Source organism: Nicotiana tabacum, chromosome 18, assembly GCF_000715075.1.
Source record: "Nicotiana tabacum cultivar K326 chromosome 18, ASM71507v2, whole genome shotgun sequence".
In the NCBI taxonomy this organism is placed as follows: domain Eukaryota; kingdom Viridiplantae; phylum Streptophyta; class Magnoliopsida; order Solanales; family Solanaceae; genus Nicotiana; species Nicotiana tabacum.
The window spans coordinates 92,364,310-92,377,093 of NC_134097.1; the positions used below are offsets into that span (position 1 = coordinate 92,364,310).

The following is a 12,784-nucleotide window of genomic DNA, read 5'->3' on the forward strand; positions in this document are numbered from 1 at the left end:
GATACTTCTAACAAGCCTGATATGGTTCAACAGCAGTTTGGAGCATCAGGTACAGCTGCTGATGTACATAAGGAGCAACAAGAACTGGAATGTGTTGGTGTTGAACAAGCTAAACACTCTCCAAAAGGTGTAAGGCAACAACCAGCTGCACACACACTTGCTGATGATCAGCAGAAAACTGCAGAGAAAATCTCTGACAAAACAGCTACTGCCCAGAACTCTGATAATGAAAACATTGGGACTAAGAGCGTATTGAGGGAAAATCAAAATGGGAAGGTGATCGGGGATGTTAAGAAAGCTGACATGAACAAAAAGGAAGGAGATTGGAGCTTGGTAACAAATAGGAAAACACCCACAAAGAGGCAGGTCTCACCAAAACAACAGAATAAAAATGTTCGAGGAACAGACTTCAATGTTGGTTCCAGCACAAATAATTTCGAGGTTCTTAATGGGGGACTCTGAAATTGATGCAAAAGGTGTACTTGATAGTGGAATGTCCAAACATTTAGTTCCAACGCCCAGTAATGAACGAGGAGGGCAAGACAGTCACGACTTGGCTGAAAATTTGGGCTTTCGACGAAAAGACTCCAACAACAATTTGGGGAATGAACTTATAGGCATCCAAGCTCACAGTTCCAAAGTTCCTACACTACATTTTTCCAATCCTCAGGTAGAACAAATAATCAAGAATGCTGAGAATGAAATGATGAGGAACTCCACAATGGTTAAACAACCTTTGGTCACATTAAATACCTCTGTATTTGATGTTCCATCACAATCAGTTGAATCCTATGGCGAGTTTGAAGGTGAAGCGGGGCAGCTTATTCTGTCAACTGGAAACAATGATGAATTTATCCAAGCAAAGGTGATCAAATCTAAACTTTGGTTACAACAACGTGAAGAGGATGACGAAGACGAGGATTGGGGTGATGGTCATGCAGGGTATTCATCTGAAGAAGCTGATGAGGAGGTCGATCAAGAGAGTGCAGGTGAAGATCTTGACTGTCTAGCAATGGCAAAATATGATGAGGGACCAGCAGCAAGTCATAAGAGCAAATTGAACATCAATGCTCCAATTTTTTTGCCCAGAAATTCTCCAACTGGAAGCTTGAAGCGAACTGCAGCAACACATACAAAGCAATTAGTCCCAGCTGCAATTGATCAAACAGTAGCTACAATAAAATCTGGGCAGCAGCATACTGTAACAGATAATCCAATCTTCGATGCAATGGAGCAGCAGCTTAATCAAAATGATCCAGTTATTAAACCTACTGTTGATCGTCCATCAACAGTAACAGCAATTTCTGGGCAGCAACAAATTGTGACAACCACTCCTATTACACCAGCGGAAAGAAAGCTATTGGATGCAATGGATGGAAACAGTGTGGTAATTCAAGAACATGTTCAAGACATGCAAAATCGGGTGCTTGTGGGCAGAGATACATATGAAATAGGTGAGGAAGATGATATTCTAAATCAATGCAGGGCAGAGGCAACAAGAAAAGGTGATTTGTCACCTATGCATGCGGAAAAAATAGGAAATCTCATACAAGGAAAAATAGTTGGGACGACAAGGTTAGTGATTTTTTAAATGTTAGGCGACTTCCAATGAGAGTTGCCAAACAAAAGAAGGCCGCCCCAACTACATCTACAAAGTCCAATCGTTCAAAAAAGAAATCATGAATTTTGAATACATCTTGAAGAATTGGGATTGTGATGAAAAAGAGTTACAAATTGAAGAAATTACAAGTTCGGACAAGAAGGGACAACATTTTAATTCCTTCATCATTTTATTCTACCATTATATTAGTATTCTCATTTGTAATATCATCACAGAGTATGTTATAAACTCTATGATGATCATTGAATATTTGGTACTTTTCAGTTCTTATTTTTTACATGCATGTTAGTAGGTGAGGCTATTTAAAGCCTCAATAGGAATAGTAAGGTAAGGTTTAGCCCAGTTCACCTTGGTCCTATGCCTTTGGAAAATATCCACACGGCTATGAGATTATATGCCCTCGTGAGACTTTGCCGGCAGCTACCCCATGAATCCTCTACATGAGTCTGCCATCATAAGGCAATGTGAGGCGCAGAGGAGTGATTATATAGCCAAGGCATATGGGTAACAAAACCGGTGCTATTGTCCCCCTTATTTGTACTTTTCCGAATTGTTGTATTTTCTTTTCTTTTTATTAATAAAAACTAGCCCTAGGCGCTTGCCTAGCGGATTGCCAAAAAAAAAAGAAGTTATACTACTAAGGCAAATCAAACTAAAGAAGCTATGAAATAAACTACAAAAAGCGAGATGAATGAATATACAAACTAAAGTCAAATGAATATATACATAAGGGAAATGAACATCTACATCAAATGGGAAGAATATAAACATACCAAAAGGAAAATAAAGATGAAAGGAAAATAGTATCATAGTTATTACAGCCCAAATGTCAAATACTCAGAATAGACCACCGCCAGATGAAAAATAAGAATTGTCCCCAATGCTTAACAAAAATAAGAACAGGGAAAGGGTAGAGAGTTAAGAGAACTCCCTATGTGGTCTCAGTCTGCATAGGATCATCAGCAACCTCAGCTTCAAGCTGTATCTCATCATCACCCGGCTGAGGGACAACTAGGTTGCTGAGCATCTGGATCATCTCCTCAGCAGTGTGGGAAGTGGCAACCGGTTCCTCAGACTAGCCGGTTGCTGCTTCTGGTGCTGTCTGTGCTGTTAGGACTGCCTGTGCTGCTGGGGTGCTGTCTCCATGAGCAGGTCCAGTGGTAGATCACCGGCGGATGTAGTCTTCTCAATCTCTTTTCTCAGCTTATCCACCGATTTCTTTGATGCCTGAGATCTCCGCATCTTCTTGACATGTTTTCCCAAATCCTCAATAACTTTCCCTTGTGCCTCCATCTTATCCATGATAGTCTTCTGGTCAGCCATAATCTTCTTCAAGGCTTCCTCCACTGACGGAGGTACCTGTGGCTCTACTGGGGCTGAGGACTGTGTTGCAATAACACTGGATATATCAGTCAGCTTTGTAGTAGCTGCCTGTATCCAGTTGTTGAGACTCGTCAATGTCTGGAGACTTGCAGCGCAGTCTGAGGATAGGTAGATGAAGTGGCACTAGTAATGGAATTGATACTCTAGAAGAAGCTGGTGGACCGAAGGATGAATATGGTAGCATGCTGCTATCCCGGTGGAAGTACTGGCTGCTGTGGAAGGCTCAGAAATTGAATCAGTAACATACTATGAGGGATCGTCAAATTGATTGTCTATACCTGCAGGCATGAAATGCAGCTTCCCCAGGCAAAAGGGACGTCAACACGAAATAATGTACCGAGTATGTAAGGCAATATACTGAAAGCTGAAACTGAACTGATAATATAATAACTGCAAGTAGCTGGAAGTCAAAGAAAATCTGAAGATATGCTTACCTGCTGATACTGACTCAACTCTCTCACTATAGTAAGTAAAATAGTTGTTCGGCCCTATAAGGCTCGGTATATATATATATATATATAACTGCTCTGTCGTAGTAGGCTCGCTCATACGTGCTCGGCCATACTAGGCTCTGTATCTTGACCATGCTGGGCTCGCTCATAGGCGCTCGGCCACAGTAGGATCGGTATATAACTTATCATCTGATCAGAGGTTGCCCAATAGGGGCCTGCCCATCGATTATAGCTCGATGGTAATGAAAATACTTTAATACTGTATATATAACTCTTTGCTCTCTTGACTGGAAGAAGGAAATACTCAATTGAATATGAAGTCCCGATAAGGAGAATATTGTAACTTACAAAACTAGAAAAATATATGTAACTTGCGAGACTAGCAAAATATACGTAAATTTCGGGATATGAATTTTTCTTTATACCTCGTTATCAAACTTGTGTAATGACGACATTATGCCAAAATGAAAGAAAAGCTTAGCCTTAACATACTTTAATTGCTCATACGAGATCGTAGAAGGTCGCCTTCTTTAAAGCTTCCCTACATCTTACTTTAATTGAGATAATTTGATAAAAGGAACCTCCGGTTAAGATTACCGTTCTTCTTTGTGAAAATAGAAAGAAGAAACAAGACTTCGTTTCTTGTACTTTTTGATTTTTGAAAAGAAGTGAAATGCTGATTGCTACTTATTGATTTATAATTGTTAGAGATAGCTATGTAATTGTCCCACATTGGAATAGGAGTAGTATCCCCTTTGTATAGAGTAACTATAAATAACACCTCTTGTATTGCATCACATACAACAATATCAATATATCATATTTTCTCTCGTGCCTTCTCAAATGGTATCAGAGCTATCGGGAGAGATTTATCGCTGTGCATAAATTCCAACGATTCCGGGAAGTAAAATCAGTCATCGGAACCCTTTTTTTCCGGCGACTTTCAAAGTTGTTTTGCGTCTGCTTTGTCTCGGTCAGTGTTGTGCACAAAATCCAACACTACCACAAGAGTAGTCACTGTCCGGGGACCAAATCCCAGTGAAAATCTCCGGCGGTACTGTAGCTGTCCAAAGAAAATTTTCCGGCGAAGTTCCAACGTTGCGTGGGCCACCTTCCGGCCATTTTTTGGCGACGACTCTTCAGGACAGATTGTTTCCCTTGCAATTCCGAGCCTACCCATCCAGGTTACACCAAATTCCGACCACTTTTTTATTTTTCCGGCATGAATAGTGATTTCAAAAAGTTGACTTCCGGCCATTTTTTGAAAAAGTTCCTTCAGAACAGTTGGGTCTTCTGGTAATTCCGATCCTACCCCTACTGTTTTTTATTTCATTCCGACCACTTTGAATATTTTCCGGCTGCAACAGTAACTTTCCAACTGCTACAGTAGTTTACTATTCTGGTTCAGTGTTCCTTACTCTATTTTCAGTGGATTACAGTTGATTATTTCTCTTATTTGGTAATAATTTACAAGATGTTTTTGGGAATTGATGTTTTTGGGTCTAAAAGCATGAGTTCTGGAAACTCTAATGTTATGATTACCTCGGAACCTTTAATGGGAGGTTCAAACTACTTAGCTTGGGCTTCATCTGTCGAGTTGTGGTGTAAAGGTCAAGGTGTGCAAGATCATCTGATTAAACAGTCTAGCGAAGGAGATGAAAAGGCGATAGCGCTTTGGGCAAAAATTGATGCTCAATTATGTAGCATCTTGTGGTGTTCTATTGATTCTAAGTTGATGCCTTTGTTTCGCCCATTCCAGACATGTTATTTGGTTTGGGCAAAGGCTCGTACGTTATACACTAATGATATATCTCGCTTCTATGATGTGATATCACGGATGACAAACTTAAAGAAGCAAGAATTAGATATGTCTACTTACTTGGGTCAGGTACAGGCAGTCATGGAGCAATTTGAGACATTGATGCCAGTTTCTGCTAGTGTGTCAAAACAACAAGAGCAGCGACATAAAATGTTTCTAGTTCTTACACTCGCTGGACTTCCTCATGATCTTGATTCAGTACGAGACCAGATTTTGGCGAGTCCGACTGTCCCTACAGTTGATGAATTATTCTCTCGATTACTTCGCCTTGCTGCAGCACCAAGTCACCCAGTGATTTCTTCACAGATACTTGATTCCTCTGTTCTTGCATCCCAGACAGTGGATATTCGGGCATCTCAAGCTATGGAGAATAGACGAGGAGGCGGTCGTTTTGGGAGATCTAGACCCAAGTGTTCTTATTGTCACAACCTTGGACACACTCGCGAAATGTGTTATTCCTTAAATGGCCGTCTACCCAAAAATGCCTACGTTGCTCAGAGCGAGACTATAGGTAACCAGGGCTTTTCTGTATCTAAAGAAGAAAGCTCCTTCAGTATCGAGCAAGTAAGCAAACATCTCCACAAGTAGCCTCAGTTGCCCAGACTGACACTCCTATTGCTGGTAATTCTTTTGCTTGTGTTTCCCAGTCTAGTACTCTTGGACCATGGGTCATGGACTCAAGCGCTTCTGATCATATCTCTGGTAATAAATCACTTTTGTCGAATATTGTATATTCACAGTCTCTTCTTACTGTTACTTTAGCCAATGGATGTCAAACTAAGGCACAAGGAGCTGGACAAGCCAACCCATTGTCTTCTATCACCCTAGATTCCGTTCTTTATGTTCCTGGTTGTCCTTTTAGTCTTGCATCTGTTAGTCGTTTGACTCGTGCCCTCAATTGTGGTATATATTTTATTGATGATTCTTTTATTATGCAGGACCGCAGTACGGGACAGACAATTGGTACAGGTCGTGAATCAGAAGGTCTTTACTACCTTAACTCGCTCGGTCCTTCCACAACATGTCTAGTTACAGATCCTCCAGATCTAATCCACAGACATTTAGGACATCCGAGTTTATCCAAACTTCAAAAGATGGTGCCTAATTTATCCAGTTTGTCTAGATTAGATTGTGAGTCGTGTCAGCTTGGGAAACATACCCGAGCTTCCTTTACGCGTAGTGTTGAGAGTCATGCAGAGTCTGTTTTCTCCTTGGTTCATTCTGATATATGGGGTCCTAGTAGAGTCAGTTCAACCTTGGGATTTTGTTATTTTGTTAGCTTTATTGATGATTACTCAAGATGTACTTGGCTTTTCTTAATGAAAGATCGTTCTGAGTTATTCTCTATATTCCAGAGTTTTTGTGCTGAAATCAAAAACCAATTTGGTGTCTCTATCCGCATTTTTCGCAGTGATAATGCCTTAGAATATGTATCTTCTCAGTTTCAGCAGTTTATGTCTTCTCATGGAATTATTCATCAGACATCTTGTCCTTATACCCCTCAGCAAAATGGGGTTGCAGAAAGAAAGAATAGGCACCTTCTTGAGACTGCTCGCACACTTCTAATTGAGTCTCGTGTTCCGCTGCGTTTTTGGGGCGATGCAGTTCTCACAGCTTGCTATTTGATTAATAGGATGCCCTCATCTCCCATCAAGGGTCAGATTCCACATTCAATATTGTTTCTTCAGTCAGCCTTATACCCTCTTCCACCTCGGGTTTTTGGGAGCACACGTTTTGTTCATAACTTAGCCCCGGGGAAAGATAAGTTAGCTCCTCGTGCTCTCAAGTGTGTCTTCCTTGGTTATTCTCGTGTTCAGAAGGGATATCGTTGTTATTCACCTGATCTTCATAGGTACCTTATGTCAGCTGACGTCACATTTTTCGAGTCTAACCCTTTCTTCACAACTGATGTTACTTCTGCTGACCACCATGACATATCTGAGGTCTTACCTATACCGACTTTTGAGGAGTTTAGTAATCCTCCTCCACCTTCAACCACAGAGGTTTCACCCATACCAACTTTTGAGGAGTCCAGTGTTATCCCTCCTAGTTCCCCAGCCACAGGAACACCACTCTTGACTTATCATCGTCGTTCGCGCCCTACATCAGGCCCATCTGGTTCTCGTCCTGCACCTGACACGGCTCCTACTGCGGATCCTGCTCCTAGTACACCGATTGTACTTCGAAAAGGTATACGGACCACACTAAACCCTAATCCTCATTATGTTGGTTTGAGTTATCATCGTCTGGCATCTCCCCATTATGCTTTTATATCTTCATTGTCCTCGGTTTCCATCCCTAAGTCTACAGGTGAAGCATTGTCTCATCCAGGATGGCGACATGCTATGAGTGACGAGATGTCTGCTTTACATACAAGTGGTACATGGGAGCTTGTTCCTCTTCCTTCAGGTAAATCTACCGTTGGTTGTCGTTGGGTTTATGCAGTCAAAGTTGGTCCCGATGGCCAGATTGATCGACTTAAGGCACGTCTTGTTGCCAAAGGATACACTCAAATATTTGGGCTAGATTACAGTGATACCTTCTCTCCAGTGGCTAAAGTGGCATCAGTTCGCCTTTTTCTATCCATGGCTGCAGTTCGTCATTGGCCCCTCTATCAGTTGGACATTAAGAATGCCTTTTTTCATGGTGATCTTGAGGATGAGGTTTATATGGAGCAACCACCTGGTTTTATTGCTCAGGGGAGTCTCGTAGCCTTGTATGTCGCTTGCGTCGGTCACTTTATGGTCTAAAGCAGTCTCCTCGAGCCTGGTTTGGTAAGTTCAGCACGGTTATCTAGGAGTTTGGCATGACTCGTAGTGAAGCTGATCACTCTGTGTTTTATTGCCACCCTGCTTCAAGTCTATGTATTTATCTGGTAGTCTATGTTGATGATATTGTTATTACGGGCAATGATCAGGATGGTATTACTAATCTGAAGCAGCATCTCTTCCAGCACTTTCAAACTAAGGATCTAGGCAGATTGAAGTACTTTCTAGGTATTGAGGTTGCTCAATCTAGCTCAGGTATTGTTATTTCTCAAAGGAAATATGTGTTAGACATTCTTGAGGAAACAGGGATGACAGGTTGCAGACCTGTTGACACGCCGATGGATCCGAATTCTAAACTTCTGCCTGGACAGGGGGAGCCGCTTAGCGATCCTGCAAGCTATAGGCGGCTGGTTGGTAAATTAAATTATCTCACAGTGACTAGGCCCGACATTTCTTATCCTGTGAGTGTTGTAAGTCAGTTTATGAATTCTCCCTGTGATAGTCATTGGGATGCAGTTGTCCGCATTATCCGGTATATAAAATCAGCTCCAGGTAAAGGATTACTGTTTGAGGATCGAGGTCATGAGCAGATCGTTGGGTACTCGGATGCTGATTGGGCAGGATCACCTTTTGATAGACGTTCTACATCTGGATATTGTGTTTTAGTAGGAGGAAATTTGGTGTCCTGGAAAAGTAAGAAACAGAATGTAGTTGCTCGGTCTAGTGCAGAAGCAGAATACCGAGCAATGGCTATGGCAACATGTGAACTAGTCTTGACCAAACAATTGCTCAAGGAGTTGAAATTTGGTGAAATCGGTCGGATGGAACTTGTGTGCGATAATCAAGCTGCACTTCATATTGCATCAAATCCGGTGTTTCATGAGAGAACTAAACACATTGAGACTGATTGTCATTTCGTTAGAGAAAAGATACTCTCAGGAGATATTACTACGAAGTTTGTGAGATCGAATGATCAACTTGCAGATATTTTCACCAAGTCCCTCACTAGTCCTCGCATTGATTATATATGTAACAAGCTCGGTACATATGATTTATATGCTCCGGCTTGAGGGGGAGTGTTAGAGATAGCTATGTAATTGTCCCACATTGGAATAGGAGTAGTATCCCCTTTGTATAGAGTAGCTATAAATAGCACCTCTTGTATTGCATCACATACAACAATATCAATATATCATATTTTCTCCCGTGCCTTCTCACAATAATGAAGGAAAAGAAAGGATATGATGCAACATTAATTATCCTTGGCGGTGGAAACCTGTCTAATTAGATAAAGAGAGAACTTTTCATACATGTTGGACATGTGTCACCAAAAGTTAATGCTTACCACCTTACTTTATGCCAAGTGGCAACTACAAGGACATTCTTATCCACAATTTCTTAATTAGCTACAAAGATGCCACCTAGTTAAAAAAAAGGACTTATGAGTCGCTACGAATTCCTTCCATTTGTGGCTATCTTGCAAGTTTTAACTTTAAGAGCCATCTAATTGGTATTGTATGGTTGCCACGTGGGGATGGGATAGGAATTTGGTGTTGAATGTGAAAATGCTATACTTAATTGTCTAACTTCTTGTTCATGTGGCAATGTTTGAACAGTGGCAATGTTTGCAGAGAATGATCAAGTTCTACTTTTTGCTATTCTAATGACTATGAGACAACTATTTGACAAATGTTTAAGATTTGACAACCTCCTTTGCATAAGCTCTACGTGTAACTTCAATGCTTAGCAAGCCTTCTCAAAAAGTGACACCACCTAGTATTCACTTATTAGTCATACATTACTTTAGTTGTCATGGTCCCACGTGGACAAGACAATTCTTAAACTTACCCACAATTTTCTAAGATGCCACCTCCATGATGACTTGTATTAGTCACTTGTTGCTCCTTACTATGTAGTCACGTGGTGACATCCTAGTCACCTTGCAATCCTCCATAAATCATCATCCTAAAGTACTACTATAAAAATATTTTTAAGAAGAATTATGGTACTATATCAAAATGTATCTAACAGTATCAAGGTTGTTAAACTTACGGGGTCTTACAATAATATTGTCACAAATCCTCTATAACCTCATGAATGACTTTAATCCCTTTTAAGCTCGTATGGATATTACGACTCATCCTAGTACTAAAGTACGGGATGTCATACTACTAACATTAAAGACTTCCTTTCCATTCTACACGTGTAATCTTCTAGGTGCACATCTAGTGACTCATAACCAAACTTTACACGTGTAAACCATGCACTTTAAGTGCTATGACTCATATATGTACACTTAGTGCCACCCTTGCTCATATTAATTCCATGTGGCAGCCCATTAATGTTCCTCTTTAAATGTGTCATCCTTTGGTCAATCCTTTCATTACATGAAGACACCACATATTTTTGCGTGTATGGATATATAACATTTACTACCACTTGTCCACATCCCACATGGCTTATGTCCCACGTACCGCTTATTCAATAGTCCTAATAAATTTCTAGTCTTACACTACAACCTTCCAATTAACCAACTACACACATAATTAATTCTAGCACTCAATTTTCTTAAATACTAATATACGTCATATACTTTACTATTATGATCATGTGGTATAGCACTAGTCCATAAATATGGGGTATTATAGCTTGGACCTTATTTCACCTCAAAATGTCAAACTTCGACGATACTCAATTTCTTCGATTCGTTTACCCTCTGATCTTCATGACACTTATCACTTGTTTGGAATATCACAAATACTTATAATCTCAAAAATAGTCTTGTCCATGAACTTAAATAAACTATCTTATGACAAATCCAATATAGAAAAGTACGGGATGTAACACTTCCAAAACTTTGTGGGTGTCTTAATAGAAAAAGGAGAGGAAAGAAAATAGTTTGTGGGTGCATGCATGATTAGCTTATTGCTTCTATTGTGGTAAATCCACTTCTGTTTCTTCGCTCGTGCTAAGTAGACTACTTTCCAGAATGAAGTCTTGAAACTCTTTGTGACGGTGATCAAGATTGGCACTGCATTGTGTCGGACCTTGGGAAAGGCCTATGATTATGTGAATTGGTAATTCTTGGATTTTTTGATGATGAGATTGGAATCAGTGAATTTTTGGTTCAATAATGAGGTCCCTGTTAGTCTTGATGATCGAGTATCATTTGTAGTGAATCATATCTTTTTTGTAGTCCACTGCTCTTTTTGTGTACCACTTGTATAGTGGTAATTTCCCATGATGTCAATATAACTATTACTTTATCGATAATAACAAAATAAAAATCTTCTTGTTATGGTTCTCTAAAATGTCTTGCAGGCTTCTCCTCTCCCAGATCCTCTTCCTGCTTTAAAAGAAAATAAATTCCTGAATAATGGATATCCTCATCATTGCAGGTAGATTTGGTAAAGAGACATTGTTTTCCTGTTTACTGGACCGGAGAAAACCGTCGTGTCTTAAGAGGTCACTGGTTTGCTCGTAAAGGGGGTTTGGATTGGCTTCCGCTGCGTGAAGATGTTGCTGAACAGTTGGAGTTTGCATATCGCAGTAAGGTAATCGGCATCACTAAGAGTGGCACATCTTATGTATGCTCATCTGATGTTGACTGCAAAAATTTATATGTAACTGTTCTAATGTGCGTTGTTTCTACATGTTCCATTAGTGAATATCAGGCAGCATGCGGCAGATGTTGCGCTTCTACTACTTACTGCCAAAAATAAAATGCATGTGAAAATTGTACCTTGTTATCTGTTCGTTTACTAATCCAAGATGTGCAATTTTCTTTTTGAATAAATCTTTTACTCTCCTTTTCATTTTTTCTTGACCATCCAAAATTTTCCCTCAATACAAGTTGATGAGTTTTAGCTGGCTGCCACAGGTTTGGCATAGAAGAAGCTTTCAGCCATCAGGGCTCTATGCAGCTCGGATCGATATGCAGGGCTTCAGCCCAGTATGAGTTTGCTGAATTTATGGAGCTTTTGCATTTGTTTTTTGAGTCGTACTGTTAGTGATGCACTTGCTTACCACAATGCAGGGACTGCATGCTATTTTCACTGGAGAAGATGATACTTGGGAAGCCTGGCTAAATGCTGATGCGTCTGGTTTCTCTAGTGCTATGGGATTTGGGGGGAATGGCGTTAAGTTAAGGCGTGGATATGCTACTCCTCAGTCATCGAAACCAACACAGGCACTCATTTACACACTATCAAGTTTACTACTGTTGGTTCTCTTTGTTCTGATATCAAGTTTACCGATGTTGGTTTCCTTTGTTACTGATGATCTTATGGTGCTCAGTCTCATTGCATCTTCTCTTTTTTAAGTGGCCACGGTGGGGGAGGAGTAGCTTGAAAGACTTAAATTGTTTGATACAAATGCTATAAAAGGAAGAGAGAAAATGTCCTTGCTTCCCCCTCCAGTTAAAACTGGAAAATAAAAAAGAAAGTAAAAAAAAAAAGGTTCAAGTGAAATAGCTAGTATTTGGGAAAATTTGGGTTGGGACTGCATGCATGTAGACTTGATCACTTGGTTCATAAAATGTTATATTCCATCTATGCTGGAAATTCAAATGAGTGTCGTGAAGCTTGTAGCAGCTTTCTGATTGCAAAAAGCTGCTGGCTTGGAAATTGCAGAAGCTAAGTTAGTAGGAGGAGGTAAGTCATGCTAATATCCTCCTTTGTGGGTCTTCTTGTTTTTATCTGTCGATTGTGAGAAAATGATAAAACAGAGCTTGTATTGAATT

The 12,784-nt window shown here is 40.3% G+C and overlaps 1 protein-coding gene across 1 annotated transcript in view; it reads left to right on the top strand.

Annotated features, from left to right (window-relative positions):
* The window catches only part of LOC107781286 (phospholipase SGR2), a 44,352-nt gene that overhangs the window by 8,642 nt on the left and 22,926 nt on the right, over window positions 1-12,784 (top strand). Inside the window, exons 5-7 of the mRNA XM_075237060.1 lie at window positions 11,442-11,597; window positions 11,924-11,995; window positions 12,080-12,232. Coding sequence (XP_075093161.1) covers window positions 11,442-11,597; window positions 11,924-11,995; window positions 12,080-12,232 — 381 coding nt within the window. The remainder of the gene's footprint in view (window positions 1-11,441; window positions 11,598-11,923; window positions 11,996-12,079; window positions 12,233-12,784) is intronic.